This window comes from Lissotriton helveticus, chromosome 8, assembly GCF_964261635.1.
Source record: "Lissotriton helveticus chromosome 8, aLisHel1.1, whole genome shotgun sequence".
Taxonomy (NCBI): domain Eukaryota; kingdom Metazoa; phylum Chordata; class Amphibia; order Caudata; family Salamandridae; genus Lissotriton; species Lissotriton helveticus.
The window spans coordinates 1,246,995,752-1,247,018,115 of record NC_136069.1 but is presented as its reverse complement, the minus strand read 5'-3'; the positions used below and the strand labels follow the sequence as shown (position 1 = coordinate 1,247,018,115).

Sequence of the window (22,364 nt, the reverse complement as noted above, 5' to 3'; positions counted from 1 at the left end):
TTTGCTCATTCTGATAGTCTACCAGATGTTGGGAGGAGGTAAAAGTGGAACTGGGAGGAGGAAAAGGTGGAACTGGGAGGAGGTTGGGTGGGTATTACTATGACAGAGATCCAACAATAGTAAAAACTGTTCCGGGTAGACTATCCCAATCATCCTCTGTGAATTGTTATTGTATTTGATCTGTGCTGAAATATTAATAAAAAAATGAAGTTTAAAAAAAAACTTTGACCATATGTCTGTGTGAGAAAGTGCCATCTTTCTTGCCTTGGTATGCCCCCACTTTTTTCTGTAATGCTGATGTGCTTTGACTGAGAGTGCCCTGGGTCCCTGCCAATCAGGTACCCAGGTCCTGTGTGCCTTCCCTAAAAAGAAAAGCTATGCTGAAACAAAATACCCAATTGACATCTCTGGCCACCTGTCAGCCCCTAGTAAATGGTACCCTAGGTACCAAGGGCATGGTGACAAGAGAAGACCCCTGAGGGCTGCAGCACTTATTGTGCAACCCTCAGGGGCCCTGTACCCTGGCACCCACACACTGCCTTTGCAGGCTGAGTGCCTAAGTACAGAACTAAACCAAGAGTCGACATGGCACACATCCCTGTGTGCCATGCCCACAGAACCCACTGCCCTGGCATACTTCAGTCACCCCTCTAGCCGGGTTGCCCTATGCCAAGAGGTGAGGGCACAGGTGCATGAGCCCTGTTCCCCTACAGTACCCAGGGCCATTCCTAGGCACTGTAAGTGCAGTGATGCCATTTAAGAGTATATGGTGCTTGTCATTATGAACTCCACAGCACCATAATGGCCACACTGAAGACTGACAAGTTTGGTACCAAACTTCTCAGCACATTAAACCCGCACTGATGCCAGTGTGGGATTTAATGTAAGATGCACGAGAGGGCATCTTAGAGATGCCCTCCAAAACCCGAACCTACAATCCACGTCTGGGCTGAGTGGCTGCAGAGGCTGCCACACAGCAGACATGTTGCTGGACCTCTGGGTGAAGAGCCCCCCGCTCTCCTGGGCCTGCAACAATGCACATCCTGGGCGAGGTGCTATGTCTCCTCCCCCAGCATGGACAGGGGGAAGCTTCAAAGGCATACCGCCTCTGAGAGCTTCTCCAGACCATTTGCTGTACCCAGCAACTGGCCCTCCACCCGCTCTACCCCCACTCCTGCGGGAAGACTGGTGGAAAAAACTACGTCAGGAAGGAGGGTGTGCCAACCTTTGCCAACTCCACCCCTCAGGTGGAGGAGGCGATCTGAAGCACGACCCCGGACTCCGGCCATCTTGTAAATGGGGAGCCCTGCCCAATCCCAGCTAGGCTCCTGCCCCCCTCCCACAGGAGAGGAGCAGGCTAGGGGGTGCCCTCACCCCAGGACAGGGACCCATTGGTCCCTGCCCTTGCCCTACCTGTAACGCCCCTAAATTTGATATTTAGGGACTCCCTGAACCTTCTTTCCTCGGATCCCGATATCAAAAGAAGAAAGAAGATCAAGAGGAAGAAGACCCACCGCGCAGCTGCGAACAACAGGACAATAACCACTGACTTGGCCCCAGCCCTACCGGCCTGCTGATCCTGGAACCTGCTTCTGCTGGCGATCTCCGTGGACAGCAACCTTGGGACACCCAGAGCACCTGCCTGCCTTGACCCTCTCGAAGATTGGGACTCCCATCAGCAGAGGCTCTGCTGCAACAACCCACCTGATGCTCACCAGGAAGCTCCGGACCAGCCCACTCTGCACCAGCCGAGCCCGGGCCAACCCGAACAAAGACCACGAGGACGTCCCCCAGGCGACTGGGACCCGAAGTCCAGTGCCCAAAGACCCTCCTCGACGAACCAGCCGACGCCTGCAGACTCAGAACCAGGGGCCATCCCAACCGCGACCAGCCGAGGGTAAGCTTTTCCGACACCCAAAGACGCCCCTGCACCCTACAGCCCCCTGTGCCTCCCTTTGGGGTACCTACCTGTGCTCCAAGATCCCAACTTACCTCTCGAAGTGCTGGTCGCCCCTGGAGAGTCACCGTCCCCGAGCCTGCAGCCTTTGTTCCTTTTTCAAGATCCACATTGGATAACATTGAGCGCGCGCCCGACTGCTCAAAAGCACCCTGCACCCAGCCGCCCGAGTGCCGCTGGCTGTGACCTCTTTGCCCTATCCTACTTCCCCCCTTGCCCTGAGCAAGTGACCAGGAGCCCAGCTCCCAGAGCTGCGTGGCCTGCTAGCCAGCAGCCACCAACCGAAAGCCCCATTTCCCTCATTGGATAACATTGGGCCTACCTACCTCGGCACCCGGCCGCCCCTGTGCCGCTGGGACTGAACTAACTGTACTCACCTGACCCTAGGGGACCCCTAAGTCTATGCCCAGAACCCTAACTTCACCAACCAAGTACTCACCTGGAAACCGGTAATTTAATTACCTGCCATTGGATAACATTGACCCATTTTGACTCGAACATTTTCAAAGTGTGAAGTTTTGAACACTGAAAATATTCCTATAAAATCAGCCAAAGTCCGAATTCGAAAATACTCACCTGTGATCAGGAGAGTAGCCAGTACTGTACCTTTCAGCCCAGTACTGAACCGCAAAAGTAATCCCTAGTGAGTTTAGTAGTAACCTGTATTTTCTCCATAGGAACCCATTGTCTGCTTTTCTATGAAATTTCTTCTAAGTGCCTACTTTTGAAAACTGCAAATATTCTTTAAAAATGGTACGAAATACTGAAACGCAATTACCTACCGGGTTTGAGTTAAGCCCCCAGTGCTGGCCCAAGGAGACTAGTGCTGGGTTACCAAAGTAACGCAATAGTACTTTACCTGTAACCTGAACTTCCTCCTATTGAATAACATTGTCAGAATTACCTCAAAAAGTTTCTAAGTGTGAACTTTTAAAACAGCTTTATATTCAGGATAATTCATCACAGTAACTAAAACGTTTTTGCTAATCTGGTTTCAGCTTACACCCCAGGACTGAATCTGAGATCTAGTCTTGGAACTACCAAAGTAATCCATAAAGTAATCCACTGTACTTTCCTGTGAAAAACCCATTGAGCTCAATGCTAGAGTGTGTTTCAGAACTGTGTTGCTTATTAGCTATCCTGTAATTGTTGTGTGTACAAATGTATTGCTCCTCTGCAAAGTATTTACATGAGAGTACTCGTAACTTGAAAAGTATATTTTTATAACTGTTAGTTCTAAAAATAAAACCACTATATCTGAGGATATAACAACAATTGGCCTGGAGTTCAGTTCTTGAGTGTGTGAAACCTTTTGCTGACTGAGTGTGTGCAACAAATGCTTTACACTGTCCTCTGGTACTGCCTTACTGCTCGACCAAGCTACCCCTTTGGAGAGTAAGGTCAGTTCTGACTTTAACCTCTGTTATACCTTTGGGGTTTGTGGACTCTATACACAGCCTTATTGTCCAGTATATATAGAGCCACTTTCTCACAGTCTATCACAGATAATTGTACTGATCTCATCCACCGCAGTGATTAACGCAGATCAGGGTGAAAGCAGAGTTGTCAGACAGCCGAAGCGTCAGATTTTAATTAAGAACATGAATTCCCTTGACAACAGCTTCTTCTACAAATTAGCTAGTGCAATAAAAAGTGCAAATTGGGTGGTTATTACTTCTGTCAGACGAGTCTCTGCTTTTGATTTGACAGGGGACTCTACCCATATCTTCTAAACGTCTAGTGAACTACAATCGCGAGGCAGAGGTTAATCATGGCTGTCAATACTGGAAGCTTGTCCTTTCAACAAGCCGAAAGAAGCAGATCATCAGGAGAATCTCCTTCATTTATTGGCAATAGCGGCTTCTCATGTGTCTTCCACTCAGGTGAGATCCAAGTCACTTCCAAAAGAGCTCGTCTGAGATCGAGGGCTTGGGCGTCATCTTGGAAGAAGTAGAGAGCGGGCTCATCCATCATAGGATGCCCAAGACGCAGGCATCGGAATAGACAAAGGTGCAGTCCACTGGAGGAGTTACTTAAAAAGCTTGACAGGCAGTTTCTCTCCAATGGTGCAGTTTCAATGAGGAGGACTCCAGACTAGAATCTGGAGGAGGACAGTATTCGATGAGGAATGTGCAATAAAGTTTATGGCTGTCATGGAAGGGGCCATAGAGGTTTGGATCAAAACTGTGCAGTGGTATGGAGGTTGTCTCAACGAAATACTAAAGCTACACCAAAGTGTGTTACCATCGATCTACTAGTCTGTTTTATTGTTAGCAAGTACCTAACACATCTTTTTGATGTGCTGGTTTCAAGCGAATGACACCCTCTAAGAAGACAAAAAAACTTTATACGCTGAGGCACACTGTTTTTTAAAACGGCCTGCCTTGCCTGAGGCGTTTTCAAAAAAAGTTAAACACATCAACGTCAATAAAGGGGGGGGAAAGGCTTTCTAACAACTGCTTCTTTCATTCGTGCGACTGCATGTGATGCCTGAAATTGGAGGCACATCTCATTTATCAACTACAGTTTCATACCTGGCAGGCAATTTGGATAGCTCTCAAAATCATGTGAGGAACAGCGAGGTTAAACTGTGTATTGTTGCCTTGCTGCGCTATAAACACAAAAGCTTTCTAGAAGCTGACAGCAGGAGATGGATTATTAAGATTATTCCATGTTATAGACATAGTATATAATGTGTCGACTGGAAATTACCTGAATTCTGTTGAGCTCCACAACTGGTCCATGTTGACGATCTCGCACCATGGTTGCCTGCACAACTTTTCGGAAAGCTGCCTCCTGGTGAAAAAAAGATAAGTTAATGAGCATATTTATTAACTGATATACAGTACACTTTCAACAACTTTGATTTTAATAGGGGAGTCCCAAGGGGGGGGAAACATCTATCCCTTCGCAAGCATATCTGTTTAGGTTTTTAAGGTCCTCAGTGCTAGATAAATACACACACAGGTGGCATCTTCGGTCACCATTTATTACACCCTGTGTGTTGAGCATTATTATCTTGTCTGCTTAATTTGTCTTCTTTTTCACTGCGATGGTAGTAGGGAAAGCTACATCAGCCAAAGATGGCAAAGGGCAACATTACATCCATAGCTTTGTCCCATTACAGACTAAAGTTCCTGAAACATTGCACCTTTTCTCCGATTCCCAACATGGGCCTCAGATTAGGAGCAACGTATCTATTCGCTGCTAGACTCTAGCACTGGGACAGATTATGTGCCTAAATGTAAGAAATGAGTAGGTATAATTACTATTCTTGCTGCTATATAGTGATAGAGGCAGTTTGTGTAGCAGTGCCTGGTCTCCCAAGAAAGGATCAAAATAAACGAAAGTCCACTGACTGAGGGTGGGCAGCATGTGAGTTTCTGTATAATGACCTTGGGATACAAAAATCGCGGGGCAATTGAATAATAACACCAATAACAAAGGAAAAAAATAACAAACGGTTCAGGTAAATAAAAAAAACTATTGAAAATAAATGTAAAATTAAGGGGAAAGTATACCTGAAAGGAAGGACATATATATTTTAATAAAAAAATAAAAATTAAAAATAAAATAAGACAAAAGGTACGGTAAAGTAGGGGAGCCCACCCTGTCCCAATACAAAACAAGCATTTGCAATGCAATAGGTCTCACAATTGCGAGATTTTGAGCTATTGGCATTGTAAATGACAATGCCTTTTATTTGTGTTTAAAAACCCTGCAATAATAAAAGGCATTGTCATTTACAATACCAATAGGTCAAAGTTTCTAAAATTCAAGACCTATTGGATTGCAAATGCTTGTTCACAAGCTCCCAATGCTGTGCCTTCACGTTAACAGAGGCTACGCCCCTTTCTTTAGATGAGCCGTGTCTTAAGAAAGGTCTGCGGCCGCTATTAAAGTTAAAGCGCGGTATGGGGCGCTTTTACCAATTTCAGGGTGCATTAGGATCAGCCACAGAATTGACTCCTCAGCAGAGGCCGCAGAGCGAGATCGAGGGGCACCTTGACGTCCTCAGACCTTCTCGGGGGGAGAGAGGGCTGAGGACCTCGTAAGCTTCATCTTGGAGTTCGATTTATCCAAAGACTTTGACAGTGATAAGCTGTCACAGGAATGGGTCTGTGTTCTCAACTTTCAGTGGGAGTGCCCTTATGTGACTACCTGCAGTGTTCAGCGACATACAACTTGGTTTTGCGTTCCCAGATTGCCTCTGGGTGCATCCGGGCACAAGCCTCTCATGAATTGAAGCCATGGCCTAAACACCAGAGACACACCTTGTGGGGTTTGATCAAACACATCTGTCGGCAACATTCCCTACAAGGCTTAAACCATGTAGTTGTAGGAAGGGACCCCATTCCCTTGTACAATGGAAAGAATTTTAGAGAAAAAAACTTGTCAAACAACGAGAAAAAGTTAGCAGGTAACTACGGATATGCGTATGGAGGAACGAAAGAAAAGGAACTGATGCCAACGTTCTAGCATGACACCTGTATGCTCCAGCCATCACTGTTATTATTTTTTTTTTAAATGTATTACACATAGTATAAGATCGGCTGAAGCAAAATGTGCAAAAAGATTTTGTTTAGATAAAACAAATGCTGCCAAAATATATATATTTTAGTAATATGCAATCAGACTATAGCTTGTGCTATTTTTTTAATAAGGTTCCACTAAAAGGACTTGGAACATAATTCAGGTGATAGCACCCTTACTTTACCTCTCAAAAAGAATAAATCTTTGTCACCACTAAACTTCAAGTGACTCCATCAATTAAAGCCGATAGCAGCTCCAAAGCGGCCTTTACGTCTGCATTTCTTACAGGTAGCAAGCACCTTGAGGAGAAGGCTTCTTTCTTTGATAGCTCTACGACCCTCTCCTCTCTTCACAGCACAAGAAACTACTCCTTGTGCTTTCAGCAGGAGGCACCTCAAGGTCGACATTAACCGTCCACGAACGGTTGTTTTTAAACAAAAAGTGCTGGAACTGTTTTTGGAGGAATAAAAAAACGTATGAACGCGTTGCTGTATTATATTGCAACATTTATATAGAACTTACTACCCCTATGTGGAGCACTGAAGCTCTTGCCTACATGGGTAGCATGCTACACCGCATAGGGTGTATGGTTGGAAGTGTGTTTGCCTTGTTTTGGAACATATAGGGGAAGATTTTCCATTTTGTGGGTTATCGCTTTCAGAAAGGCCTTGAAGACTTGGCTTTTCTCACAGGACTAGGAGGAACCATGACCATCTCCTAGATGCGTTTCTAACAGCTCTGCAGCTACATCCGTTGTCTATAGCGTCAAGACGCTCACTGGCAGGAGTTGCGCTTTATAAATTACATTCATTCATGAACAACGAGGTGCGGTTATACTGTTATGTGGCAGTGCTGAGCAGTGCGATAGATGACGAAGTGTGAGAGGGGTGCGAGGATATGGTTGCACTTGACTGTCTATACTCTGTGTAACGTTATGGCTCTAAGCGTTTCCCAAAGATCCCGCCCAGTTCGACCTCAGCATAAATGAAAAGCTGAGTATGTATTTGGTGGTTATTTCTCCAAGTTTCCCTGTGACCAGTGCTTTGAATGGGCCTGTGCTTACTGGGCGTTTCCCAATTCGGAGTTGCTACTGAAGAGTTCAGATGTACTCATCGGAACCCCTCAGGGCGGCCATAGCCTGCCGGGGCCGGGGGGAGCCTGCCGGGGTCGGAGACCCCCCCCCCCCCCCATCCCCCCATCATGCTGTGATTGACAGCAAGGTGTAATTAGGCGAGGTGCACTCCTTTGCCACACAAAAGGAGTGAAATCTGAAGAGCGCGGCTGTTTGTGGCGTTCGCCAGCGAGAATGTAAATAAAATATAAACATATCCGATGTATCATATGCTCTGCCTCAGTGTCCGAGTGCGCGCGTCTGTACTCTGTGCCTGCCTGCACGTGTGAGGTGAGAGCGTTTTTGTATGCCCAGTGTCAGCTCTGTGAAGATGGCCCCAGCGCCACCACGCGGCCCGCACGCGTAGCAGCAGCCCTTCAGACTCCAACCAATCACGGTGATAGAGCGGAGGCGCCGGTCGGAAAGGGAGGTGAGGGGAGAAGGTTGAAGGCGCGTGCCAACTGCGACCCTTGCGCCACTCTCCTGGGAATGAGCTGTTGCAATACAGATCAGGACTCACGGGTGCAGGAGTGGCCATTTACTTCGGGAGAGGAGTATGAAGCTTTCACAGAAGAACGAGAAACATCGAGAAGGAAAGCAGCTGAGCGAGAGGAGAGTGTAGCTGTAGTAGAAAAGTGAGCTTGCGGGTGAGACAGAGGGTACACGACATGTGCATGTACCCTGGCAAAGGTTGGTTGGCCGCTGGAATAAAACGCGCCAATGGGCCCGGCCCCTGTGTAGCCATAAGCCTCACGTTGCTGCCTTGCCTGCCTGCAGAACTGCATGCCAGGCACTTCTGCTATTGGTGCTTTGTTTTTTGTTGTTGTAGTTGCAGCCTCAGTAGGCCTCCATTGTAACTGCAGTTGTGTACCATAGTAGAAAGAAGCCAGCAGTGTGCTCTTTGAGGTCACACCGCACTAGACATGGCAAGCACATACGCATATGCTGCCTGCTCTGATCAATTTGTGTAAAGGGTCAAGCTAGGGAGTCCTAGGTCTCGGGGGAAATCCCACCCTATTATTCCAATGCCGTCGCATTCGTGACAGTGCTTCATGTGACAGAGCAGGCCAGGAGTGGTGATGGAATGAATGGACTATACCCTGTGCTTTAAATGAGCCGGCACTGTCTGATACTGAGTACTGGCACTTTTTTTTAATCTTGCGAGGGAGAGTACCGACACTTCAGAAACAAGCAGGGATTTTGGTGCAGAGTACCTGCACTTCTTTTCTTCCATTTCAAGCACTACCTATACCCCATTCTGTAAGGAGGCAAACCTTCAGGGACGGCCCGGTCCCTTCAGATGGACCCCATTCAGTCCAAGGCAAATAAAGATATGTGGTACGCGCAGGGCTTTAAGTGGGCCGGATCTAAATGGTGCAGAGCACCGGCAGTTTTTTAAAGGAGGCCTCGAAACGGGTCTCTATCGGGATCTGTTTTGTAGCCTGGCACAGGCGGTCCCTTTTATTCCGGACTGCAGTGACAGCAAGAACATCACACACTTCTCCCTTCTCCCTAGTGGAGAAGTTAAGGCATGACGTCATGCCAGGTGAGCATTGTAGGGGAAGGGAAATCCTTTAAAGAGAGTCATTTTCTCTCTGGAGTTCCCTTATCTGTTTTAAACTCAAGAGCGGTACAAAAGGGGGTGGTGATGGACGGAGCATCTGAACCAATCAAACACTCACACCCAGTCAACAAATCTGGGTTTAATCTATCAGCGCTCTTTAGCCCACTCTGCCATCCCAGTTCAGACATGGCCATATGCAAATCAGTCTGACACTGTGCCTCATGGGAACAGTCCAGCCCGAACTGCCAAGCCATGCCTTGCCTGGACCGGAAACAAGCTTCCGAGGACCAATTTCTGGCATTTCAGCCGTCTTCAGCCCGCCTTGCTTGAATCCAGTGGCAAAGTGAGCAAGGGACTCGCGTCTGAGCATACCCTGCCAACGTATGGCGAACAAAGTGGTACAAAAGGGGGTGGTGATGGACTTAGCATTTGAACCAATCAAACACTCACACCCAGTCAACAGATCTGGGTTTAATTCATCACCGTTCTTTAGCCCACTCTGCCACCCCAGTTCAGACATGGCCATATGCAAATCAGTCTGACCCTGTGCCTCATGGGAAAAGTCCAGCCCGAACTGCCAAGCCATGTCTTCCCTGGACCGGAAACAAGCTTCCAAGGACCAGTTTCTGGCATTTCAGCAGTCTTCAGTTCGGGCTGGACTGTTCCCGTCAGACTGATTTGCATATGGCCATGTCTGAACTGGGGTGGCAGAGTGGGCTAAAGAACGGTGATGGATCAAACCCAGATCTGTTGACTGGGTGTGAGTGTTTGATTGGTTCAGATGCTACGTCCATCACCACCCCCTTTTGTACCGCTTAAACTCAAGAGGAGCAACATGGTGTCACCAGGGCTTGAAGTGGAAGCTTTTTCAATATTATATGCAAGCCATAGTTGCTGCTTATTTATCCTATGCAACTAACATCCATTGACAATAGACAAAGACAATAGTCCTGACTTCTTGTAGGTATGATGTTACTTGTTATATTATATATATCTGGATGCAATGACAGAAACAGCAAAATACAAGTCGGGCGGTACACTATGCTAAGCACAGATTTTTCACTTACATGTTTTAAGGCACGCCCTTAAATCGCCCTGGCCACGCCCTTTTGACCTCCCCTCTCCCCTCCCCCCCCATTTTTTTTAATCCCGCTTAAAGCCCAGAGTACGCGATGACTCCGGGTCCCCGCTTAACATTTTGGCAGGTTGGGGGGGTTTGCAGTTTGTATTATGCCACTGACCGCGGCATGATCAACGGTCTGGCCTATGGTAAATGCACATTCTTCGGTGAGGAGAATGAAAGCAATTTTGGCATTATTAAACTAAATAGATTTTGGAACACAGCAGACTCTGGTAAAGAAGCTAATAAACAGGATTTATAGAAAATGCTGACTCTCCGAAAGCGAAACAATCCAGAAATAGAAGATGGCCTTTAAGGAGAAAAAACACACACACAATATAAATGAACCGGTGAGTGCCTAAAGACGGCGCTTAGAACGCGCCAACACTTTCATCTATTCCCCTGTAACCGGTCAACCTATTTTCAAACAGCTCCAAGACTTCCAATTAAAGCTCCCTTTGGCACATGATGAAAGGCAGGATTACGAGGCCGCCCTGTGTCATGATGCGGATGCACACGGCTTCACTCCAGCAGTTCTTCATGTTACCTCCAGCTACAGTGAACCCAGTGCCTCTGTCACACGAATGCGAGGAAATGCCTTGTGCAACTGCATGCCAATCTGTGCACACAAGCGAAACACTGGATTGAAGAAGAGCAAAAGACGTGCTTGCAGTGCATCTCCATCAGTTACCAGCAAGCGGGCTCTCTATTTAATCAAGCACTTGCAAAGCCAAAGATTTAGTTTCAATGTGCATTCAGAGCTAATACATTGCGATGGGAGTGAGACACACCAGAGGCAGCCAGTAGGAGCATTTAGAAAGTGCTAAAGCCAGGGGCGGTGCATTGCAATGTAAAAAAATAAAATAATAATGCAACATCATCATTTTATTTGTTCCTGCTGCGCCAGCTTGGCGGGGCTGCTCACAGATCAGGGGGAGGAGTGGTGGCACTCTGTAAGTGACCATGAATTTTGGCCGGCCAGTCATGCGCACTTTGCATGTTCTCGACACAGGATCCATTACAGCCTGGGCGGAGAACAAGCCCAGGCTCCCAGTCCCCATCTGAGCGCCGAACCACGGTGCCCAGACCAATCACAACGCTGCATTGCAGTATTGTGATTGGCTTTGGGAAGATTTGGGTGCTACCTGTTCCCAGCCTGACGGGGTAGACGGCGTAGGAGAGACGCAGCGAGAAGGTAAGCTTGTCTTTATTTTAATTTTTTACACCATCTCCCGGCCACCACTGACTATAGCTGTAAAGTAGTCCCTCAGGCCGATCAATGCAAGCACTGGACTGGAGGCGGAACAATGCAAACTAAACAGCGAGCCGCATTTGGTGAGAGATGACTCCACTGGTCTGTGCCAAGACACAGAAGCCAAAGTTTCTCACCCATTGCAGAAAAAAAGGATGGCTGAAGAAAGTCAAATGTTTAAGCGGGTAGATGCAAAACCCATTCTTTGTATATTGTTAGAAATAGGTCATTTGACAACTGTATTCTAGGCTTTTAAATTCAGACCTACAAATATTATGTAACTAGATTTTGAAACAAAGAACTAGTGCACTTGATTTTTCAGTTTCTTGTTCGTTCTCTTTCTCCGACTCCCACTCACCACATCCACAAACAGTTGGTAGCAAGTTGAGGAAAGACCAAGGGTTTATACTACACAGAAGAGCACAGCAAACGTCCTTCTTTTCCTCTAGAGTGCTCTTGCCTCATAAACCCCCGGGTAGAAACTGTAGAGAGACTCATCTACAGCTCCATTATCCATGTAAAGATATACATTAGATAGCTTTAAATTCATTAAACAAAATACAAATTAAGAGATTTTCACATTTTGCCAAGTCCCGCAATAACCGCAGGAAGCCCTTGACATATTTGTGCAAAGCTTTTGTCCCCAAAAAAGAAATGAAGGCCTAAGTACCCAGGAGGTCCACTCATTCATCTAAACTTAGATAAGCCATTTTACTAGACACAGATGAGACTACTGACAACGATGGAGATGGAGCTGTCCATAATTGACAGAGTGTAAGCAGCTCCCATTAAAGCAGCTTTTGCAAATGTTTACAGTTTATTTTATGTGCATAGTTAATTAAAACCGTTGCAATACAAAATTAGTTTCAATTAAAAAAACAAATATACATATAAAAGAATTCACAATTCATATATCTTATATTTATAATTCTTTAAATCTATGTTGTGATCAAACAAGTGTAAATCAAGCTTCTCAACCAAGTTATTTTTGAATTTGCACATATCAGTTGAAGGTACTTAGTTCCAGTCCATACTTCCCTTCCCTACTAATGTTGGAAATCAGTAAAAATGCAAAGAGGTACTATAAACTTCAATAAAGTGCTTTAGTGCCAAGACAGAGTAAATGGTAGGGAGCATCCTCTGCAAATCATCATATTAGGCTTTCACATGTTCCAGACATCTAAAATAGTTAGGAGTTATTATGCTACAATTTTCTGTCCGCATAGCCTCAGGACCTTTACTAGACAGCAGTTTGGTCGTGGGTCGTTAGGTGCAACATACTTAATTCCAGTCCATATTTCCTTTCAATACTTATGCCAAAGTTCAGAGAAGTGCTTTGGATTTGTATAAAGTGTATTAGTGGCAAGAATAGAGTAAATAGTGGGGAGCATCCACTTCGAACCTCCGTATTGGACTTACGGCTTGTTCTAAACGACTAAAGATAATTAGTGACTACTGTGCTGGCATTTTCTTTTTGCATGACCTCAGGAACTTTACTAAACAGCAGTTCAGTTGTGGATCGTCTGGTGCAAAGCATGCCAGCACTGCTTGTCTCCTGGCGCGTACCCTTCGCTGATTGAAGTGGCATTTTAGTAGTTGTTCTCGTTCTTGTGAGAGTTATTTACACAGACATAGCAAGTGCAGCAGGTCTTCTGGTGCTGAGCCACATAAGCGGCAGGTAGAGCCCACTTTTTCCTTTTGCCAAGGTGAAAGGTGCTGTATAAATGGTAGCAAACCAAGCCTGTACTTCAAAAACTTGATTTTTGTGGTTTTAGCATAGCCCAGATCAAAGTAATTTTTAGCGGCAGGCGCCGTATAGGTATTCAAAGTCATTCATCCATGTGCCCTTTTCGAGAGAGATGCCTTATCTCAACAAATGAGAGATGTTTGACAGTCTTCCAGATCAGCTTTTTAAACGTTGTGGTAGTTGTAGGTGTTTCCCAGAGCTGATTCCGCTCTATATTATGCAGGCTGCACTTCAGATATTTGGCAGCGGGTGAGGAAATTTGTTGTTGTAACTCCTTCCATAGATGTTCGTTTAAAGTTCCTTGAGCGATTTTCCGCACTTTCTCCCAGGTGGTAATATATGCCCCTTGTCTTGCTAAAGATTGTTTCTGTATGCCAAACTCTAGCCTGATTTGTGCAGGCGAGGTGTATTTGGGCAGATCAAAGTTGACCCTAAAATCAGCTGTTACTGTAGTATCAATTATTTAAGCATCTCTTTCTCTCTGTGCCCCGCAGCCATAGGTAATTGTTGGCAGAATTTTAGAGCGGGCAACCTATACCAAGGGCAATATCGATGGGCCGTTATGTTTGATGTTTAATGCTTTTAAAGAGATTGCCAGAGTAAGACCTTTATGCCTGATGCTGTTTTTTTGCTTTATCTATTTTCACGCCAAGCTATTTATATTCCAAAGTCTCCTCAATTCGGGTATTTCCCCAGAACCAAGCTGCGTATTTTTTTCTCTTTTGCTGACCCTCATAGTTCTTGTTTTTTCTGAACTAATCGTAAGACCATTTGCTTTGGAATAGTCCTGCGTCACATTTAAAAGGTGTTATAAGCCTACTTGCGTTTGCCATGTCTTCTATATGCTGACGACATAGTTCTAATTAGCCAATGTTAGGCCATCTAGTTTTGGGGCGTGTGAGGTACAATTGTTTAGAAGCGGTACAAGGTCTGCTAAAAACAAATTAAATAATGTGGGTGCAAAAACACATCCTTGTTTAACCGCATGCATGCGGGCGGAATTCCGCTCGCACGCTGAGATATTCAAAAGCGCATGTTACGTGACGAGCTGGGCTCGTCATCAGCGTGCGAGGAGGCTACCTGATGACGAGCCCAGCTCGTCATCAGCGTGGAAGGGGTTAAGCCTTTTTTTCCGTTGGTATCGTCTTAACAGGAGTGACCCATCACCAAGCTTTATCTGAACCCATATGTCCGTGTGCAAATTGATCAGCAGATTTAATAGGGGCTGTGGCAACCCCCAGCTGTGCAATTTGGACCATAGGCTGTTACGATTTACTTGGTCGAAAGCTGCCTTATCTATACTACTATTATAAAGAGAGAGCTGAAACCTTTGAGGCGGGTAAACTCAAGAAGTACAGCACCAATCACAACACCCAATACACCATTGTAAAGGGTAGTTGCAGCAGATGGACATAGGCTATACAGCTGGCCACCATATACATTAGAAAGGTCCAAGAACCTTAGGGGTAAAGTAGTCCCTTGTGGGCATTGGCGTGGGCGTGTCAAACTCAACTTGGGCGTTGGCGTGGGTGTTTCGTGGGCATGGTCGTGGTCGTGTCAAACTACACTTCACATTATTAGTTTATGGGCGTGCACCGTTCTCAGAGGGGCGTGGCAGAACAGCATTGTCAGAGGGGCGTGACACAAATAAAAAAAAATGGCTGCGTACTTCACTAGCGTGCCTTTCAGAAGCAATGTGCAAGCCCATTCACGCTCCAACTTCAAAACAAGCTGCGCCGCATCAGGCGCCGTTAATCATATATAGTGCGAACCAACCTTTGTGGGCATAAGCGTTAGCATTGTCACAGGGAAAAACCAAAATGATAATAAAAAGGGGCACGGCTTGCGCCAGCAATGTGCGCGCACATTCACGCTCCACCTTGCCGTTCTCATGACGCGACATTACTGATATATAGTGCGCCGCTAACTTTTTAGGCATGAGCGTTGTCATAGGGGGTTGCACTACAATTAAGTAAAAAAATGGGGCGCGGCTTGCGGAAACATTCACGCTCCATCTTGCCGTTCTGATCACTTCTCACATGTACCTCTCGAAACAACAAGCTGCGACGCATTCACGGATTCTTCACATACTGCCTACAATTTACACTAACAAAATAAACCGTCACTCATTTTGTTACGTTACATTTCTCACAAGTGGAGGCAGGAAGAAAAATAATAAAGGCCTGCACAAGCGCAACATTCACTGACCGCGACTTTCACGCTCCAACGGCTCCAGGGGACACTGAAGACAGGCAGCATACAATACGATTAAAGACACTTCACAATTTACTTGGACTCCCGGGCTCAGGCGGGGCCTTAAAACAGCCCTCGCAAGCACGGGATCACACAGGGCACTCTCAGCGTACACACGTTAACGTGAAAGACAACGCGCGGGGCCTCAAACCAGCCCTCGCAAGCACGGAATCACACCGGACACTGCTTAAAGCTGAGGACGCGCACACAAGGAAGGAGATGCAAATACGGGCCACCTAACAAGCCATATATAAACAACGCACTTACTAACACTGCATGCCGAACCAGAAAAACACCTTCCAAAAACATTACAAAGTGAAGGGGCACGGTCACATTAACATCAAACACAACGCACTTGCACACACAAAAGCTTAAAAACGTAAAGCTGAGGACGCACACAGAACTAAGGAGATGCAAATACGGGACAGCTAAGGAGGCACATATAAAAAACGCTGTGAAACATTACACACATAACATTTCATCCCCGGACAACGTTGGGACGGGCTGCTAGTAATCTATAAAGCATAGTTGTAGGGGTATCTTTGCGGATTCAGCCTTATCCATTAGCATTGACATCGATAGTATACTCGTTGTTGTCCCAACTGATTTTGCAAAGGCAGACTGATTTAGTGGGATTATGAATTTCTCATTGGCTCATGCCTGCAGCTCCTGTAGTAGCATTCCAAGAAATAATTTTTCCTCATTATTAATTAGGGCCGCCAGCCAATAGTTTTGTGGTAGTGTCTTTTCGCCCATTTTAAAAATTGGTGAAATAATCGATCCTCCTCTGGAGCACGGCAATACGTTCGACATCCTTATTTCTGTGAAAAGTGGTTCCAGCACTGCAGCCCATGCATTTGCCTCTTGTTTGTACCGTACTGATGGCATTCCGTTTGGACCTGGGGCCCCTTCTCTTTCCCCCTTCCCTATTTGTCGCTTGATGCGCTTATTTAGCTCCTTAGAGGGTCCTCTGATGGTAGGTCTCCCTCTAGTATCCCAAATACTGTTTGGCTACTTACAGCCCAGGCAATGTTGGTTGTTACGCCTTCTGAGACAGTTTGCGTTCTTTGACCCCTAGCCATAAGCTCAGTATCTTGGTGGAAGTGGGACCTGAGATAGGTTACCCAGGTTTCTTCTGAAATATTGTAAAAGATTTCCTCAAGGCCAGGACGGATAACGCTTTATAGTTCTCCAGAATCTTGCACTATTGCTCTGTTTTGTAGTTTTGACCAGAGATCGTCCTCCGCAGATCTTTTAGCGTCCCTTTTTTGTTTCCTCAGCAGCATCTTTTGCTTCCGTAGTAGTTGTAAAATGTAAAGAACCAATGCAAAAAGCAGATTACGTTAACACCAGAAGAGGTGAAACAGAAAGCTGAAGAACTAAAATTAGCATGGTTATTGCTGGGGCAGCATGCTCTGCACCAAGTCAAGCACGTGCCACCCCCCCCGGGATGTTTTGGGCACTGGGGACACCAACCCCTGGTGCTCAGCCAAGCACTGAAAAAGAGAGGGGAGCTACCCTGTCCCGGAGCCATTAATGACTCTGGGGATCCCCATTTCCACAGGGCAGGCTCAGCTATGCCCCAGGGAGCCGACCCCTGGGAATTAGCAGTTTCCCTGCCCACACTGGTGCGGGGGCAGGGAAAGTTGTTTGCGCTCACTTGATGGGAACAATTTGAAGCTCCCACCAAGCGAGGGCAAACACTGAGTCTACCCTCAGTGGGCAGGAGCACCAAAAATTGCTCCCGCCAGCTGGGAGCGGACTTTTTCATCTGTCTCTCTGTCCACTGTGAAGTAGGCAGGGGCATATAAAAAAACTGCTCCTGCCCGAGCGGAGAAGCATTTTTAGCTGCTCCCCGCAGGCGGGAGCAATACTGGTTCCCGCTGGAGGCGAGGAGCCAGTGGGGGCATTGGGGGCTCCCCCTGCAGTTTCCAACATTGATGAAGTGGGTGCCTTGGGTGGGATCCAGGGCACCCACTCTTTATTAGCCAGGCTCCATGTGATGGGGTTGCCAGGGTAAAAATCGGCCCAGGAGGGGTGCAGCGCGGCCCGCTCTCACATTGGCTCCTCTTCCCGTGCCTATGTTGGCCCCGGGGACCCCATCCCCGGGCCAACATTGGCCCTGGGAGGGGGGCTGCCCCGGGAGATTGGGTCACAGGGGCCTTTCTCCCATAATTTGAACGTGGGCCTGTGGCCAACTCCCCGCCATGCACGGCCTGTGGAGGTTGAATTGACATGTGATAATGAAATATTACTTAACGGGAAAAAAACCCAAGAAATTCCACCTCAAAAAACCAAAGGTTACAGGGGCGTTATAGTTAGGTTTGTATTTTACACACGCAAACCATAGGCATTCAGCAGTTATACTTATCTCAAGTAACTACTACTTCTGCCCTAAGGTAACTATAACTCACGTCATTGTTATACACTTGTAATTACCCCACATACTGCAACACTCATAACGTCTTCTATGAATTCATTAAAAGTATCTCTGCAAGATTTGCTGTTAAATTATTGATGGGAAAACTAGATGGCGGGGTGGCAAATTTTAGGCTGGTTGAAAGAACGAACACGGTTTTGATGGGCTGTACAAAATGTGCCAAAGAAAATGGGTGTGTCATTGAGGAGGCTGTCAGATCCATGCTGGGTTTCTATTACACCACTCACCACTCATTTATGAAGATGAAGGTATTCCCATTTGAGTTTTGAAGTGGATGTAAGCCAACATCAGTTTTTTTACCTGCTTTGAAGTCAAAATGGCTTTATAAGGACACATCCTTGACACCCCACTCCCCCACCCCCCCGGCCTTTCTTAATACCCCAAATGCACCCTCCCACTGATGCTCTTCTGCTTTGCTACACAGCTCCGTTTGGTTTTCTTTAAGGGATATAAAGAGGAAGGGTGGGGTGGAAGTGCTTTGAGTAGTTTTATACTGTACCATTTATTTTGTCTCAAAAACGTTTTCTTCATCTTGTTGTTGACTTAGCTTTAAGATTCAGGTAATTTTTCTTACCCATATTGCTTTATTTTCATGTTCCCTCCCCCTTCCCTCCCCTATCTTCCCCCACCACCATTTGTATATCAATTATAGATTGTATTGAGGTTTATACTGTATAATATTATTTTTCTTTGCGATTCTCTCTTATATGATGTTTCTTCCTATGTTTGCTATCACTTTTTCTTCAATAAACTTTAAACTGAAGAAAAAAAAACGTTTCCTTCATGTATCATGGTGCTACGCGGCTCGTTCGCAAATTGAAGCATATGCTTAAGCACCATTCTTCAGACTAAGTGTTGATCTGCATATGGTGAAACATTATTTTGTTTTTATGTCTAAAACTTCGATAAAAAGAGTTCAACAAAAAAACTGGCTTGGTAGCGAGATGTTGGAATCCGGGTTGGATGTTGATGTCCGGACAAGTGTTTTCGATTCTCAAGATTGAGAATCTTCTTTGCAAGACGATTTTCTACAAAAGACGAACAGACGGTCAGTGAAGCAGTAACATCGCACTCTGTATGTTGAGCAGGGAAAATTAAACCAATCAGTAAAGATCACCGCTATGCATACACAATTGCGTACCTTTCAAACCTAGTTGAGCGTGCACTACTTGGAAACAGCACCAATCTTGCATCATGCCTGTCAACTATACACCACGTTTTGAATGTGTGCTACCTATGGAGTGTATTTGATAAAAAAAGTGATAAATACAACTTTAAAAAACAACAACTATACACCACTTGTTTCTATGAACAGTAGGGCTTGTATAGGTTTTCACCCTACCGTTAAATGTTTTCCTGCTGTTCTCTGCTTGTTTTGTGGGGCAGTGTGCTTGTTTACCAACTACAAACCAGCTCCTCAGGAAGCAAAATTTACATTCGCAAACCAACACAAACCGCACTGCTTCTATAAACATCTTTCAATGATGATACTACCAAGGCTGCCACCTTATCTGATCAGCATTATTTACTAAAGTAATGCATGGTAAAATAAGCGAGGCATCCCAATGGCCAGGAATACTTCTCCATTGGTTCCAGGAGGCAGTGATCTGAAGCAGAACCCGTTGCCAAATATATGTATATAGGTAGGTGAAGAGAAACGCTAATTCTTAATAAAAGCCACCGCAGATCTAGTCATCAGCAAGTCCCAGAAACCAACTGACTCCAAACGAATTTACAGAGCCAACATTCTAAAACATAACAAGATATGTCATGAAATCATTTTTCTGTTTTACAGTGTTAACCAGATGCCTATAACAAACCTCTTGCCAGGGCATTCAATGTACAGCACTGCCTCAGGAGTAGAGTAGGCCTTGCATTATAATTATATAACGTCGGCACAGGCACACCTCAGAATCAACAATCCGAATTTGGATAAATACTGTCCCTTATGATAACAAAATTACACCTAATGTGTCAAATCTGATTGAAGGCCAGTGGCCTGTCTCTTCAAGGCATTCTTCCAAGTCAAACATGGGAATGCAACGGCAAACAGTTCAAAGATATGACAGGTACCCCACAAAAAATTCACTGTTTAAAATTTGGATAAATACCTTTCCTTGAGATATCAGAATTCCACGCAATGTGTCAAACCCAATTGAAGGCCCCTGGCCTGTCTCGTCAAGCCGTCCTTCCAAGTCGAACATGGGAATGCAGGGGCAAAATAGTTCTGAGATATGATGAAGCAGCAATAATCTATTTCTCAAGCCAATAATTGGGATTTCCTGTAGATGATTATACTCCATTGGGATCTGTTAAAGAAAAGGATTATTAGCCAAATCCAATGGTATAAAATACAAATAAAAATTCACTAACATGTTAATTTAAAACTAAGATATATTAGCAGGTGCAAAAACCATCCAGTGTAAATATACCTTGTACCATGTATTGGATGTTTTTTGCTCCAGTTTATACCTATACCGTAAAACTCTTTCTGTCAGTTTTGTATGTTTTTTTCAAATTTTTCTTTTACATTTACCACTGGTCCTTCTCATCAGGCTCCACATGGTGGTAAGCTGCTTGTCTAAAAATGGAGGGAAAACAACTTGCACTCCACTTCTAGCAGGCACTATCATTAAAACAGGCATACATTCTATCAGCCTTTTCTTATAATGCTTAGGTCTAAGTGACCCCATTAATGTCTATGCGAAAACAAGACTGTAAATCCTGGTCCACTAAATGTTACCTATTTTAGTCCTATTTGCTACTTGTCTGGTACATCTGTATACTAGATAGGACTATGGATTATACAGCAGTTTTTTTATTGACCAGTGGGACTTGAACAAGGGCTTTCTATGAGACAACCAACAAATGAAAAGATAAAGCATCACTATGGAATTAACACACTAGTATATACTTACAAAACAAGCATTTGCAATGCAATAGGTCTCGTATTAGGAAAGTTTGAGCTATTGGTATTGTAAATGACAACTTTTTTATTTAGGTTTTGTTTTTGAAAATAGCGAAATTAATAGCTTTGTCATTTACCATGCCAATAGTTATAACTTTCGCAAATGTGACACCTATAGCATTTGTAATGCAATATGTGTTGTATTTACGTGACTTACATGTATTGATATTACAAATAACAATGTTTTTTAATTAATACTTAAATAAAAGTCTGATGCCTGATGCTTGCGGATGTCTGACGCTTGCGGATGTCTGACGCTTGCGGATGTCTGACGCCTGCGGATGTCTGACGCCTGCGGATGTCTGACGCCTGCGGATGTCTGACGCTTGCGGATGTCTGACGCCTGCGGATGTCTGACGCCTGCGGATGTCTGCGGATGTCTGACGCTTGCGGATGTCTGACGCTTGCGGATGTCTGCCGCTTGCGGATGTCTGCCGCTTGCGGATGTCTGACGCTTGCGGATGTCTGACGCTTGTGGATGCCGGACGCTTGTGGATGTCTGTTGCTTGTGGATGTCTGTTGCTTGTGGATGTCTGTTGCTTGTGGATGTCTGTTGCTTGTGGATGTCTGTTGCTTGTGGATGTCTGTTGCTTGTGGATGTGTGACACTTGTGGATGTCTGACGCTTGTGGATGTCTGACGTTTGTGCATGCCTGACGCTTGTGCATGCCTGATGCCTTTGGATGTCTGATGCTTGTGGATGCCTGACGTTTGTGGATGTCTGATGCCTGATGTTTGTGGATGTCTGTTGCTTGTGGATGTTTGATGCATGTGGATGCTTGATGCTTTTGGATGCCTGACGCTTGTGGATGTCTGATGCTTGTGGATGTCTGATGCTTGTGGATGCTTGATGCTTTTGGATGCCTGACGCTTGTGCATGCCTGACGCTTGTGCATGCCTGACGCTTGTGGATGTCTGACGCTTGTGGATGTCTGATGCTTGTGGATGTCTGATGTTTGTGGATGCCTGACGCTTGCGGATGCCTGACGCTTGCGGATGTCTGACGCTTGTGGATGTCTGACGCTTGTGGATGTCTGACGCTTGTGGATGTCTGACGCTTGTGGATGTCTGACGCTTGTGGATGTCTGACGCTTGTGGATGTCTGACGCTTGTGGATGTCTGACGCTTGTGGATGTCTGACACTTGCGGATGTCTGACGCTTGCGGATGTCTGATGCTTGGTGATGTCTGACGCTTGGTGATGTCTGACGCTTGGCGATGTCTGGCGCTTGTGGATGTCTGCTGCTTGCGGATGGGCAGGACACTTGTTGAAAGAAATACAGTGAAAAGCGTGCAATAGAAACACGCCAGTATAATATGAGCTCTCCCTCCACCAATCAGCATAGTTGACAATCCGTTGACTTTCCGATGAGGGGGGAGGAGGGGGGTTAGTCATGAGTATAAGAGAGAGAGATCCCTTT

At 45.6% G+C, this 22,364-nt stretch overlaps 1 protein-coding gene across 1 annotated transcript in view; it reads right to left on the bottom strand.

Annotated features, from left to right (window-relative positions):
- HERC2 (HECT and RLD domain containing E3 ubiquitin protein ligase 2) overlaps nucleotides 1-22,364 on the bottom strand; it is a 1,611,099-nt gene that overhangs the window by 235,836 nt on the left and 1,352,899 nt on the right. Inside the window, 2 exon segments of the mRNA XM_078658234.1 lie at nucleotides 4,670-4,753; nucleotides 20,089-20,286. Of these exon segments, the coding sequence (XP_078514360.1) occupies nucleotides 4,670-4,753; nucleotides 20,089-20,286 (282 nt within the window).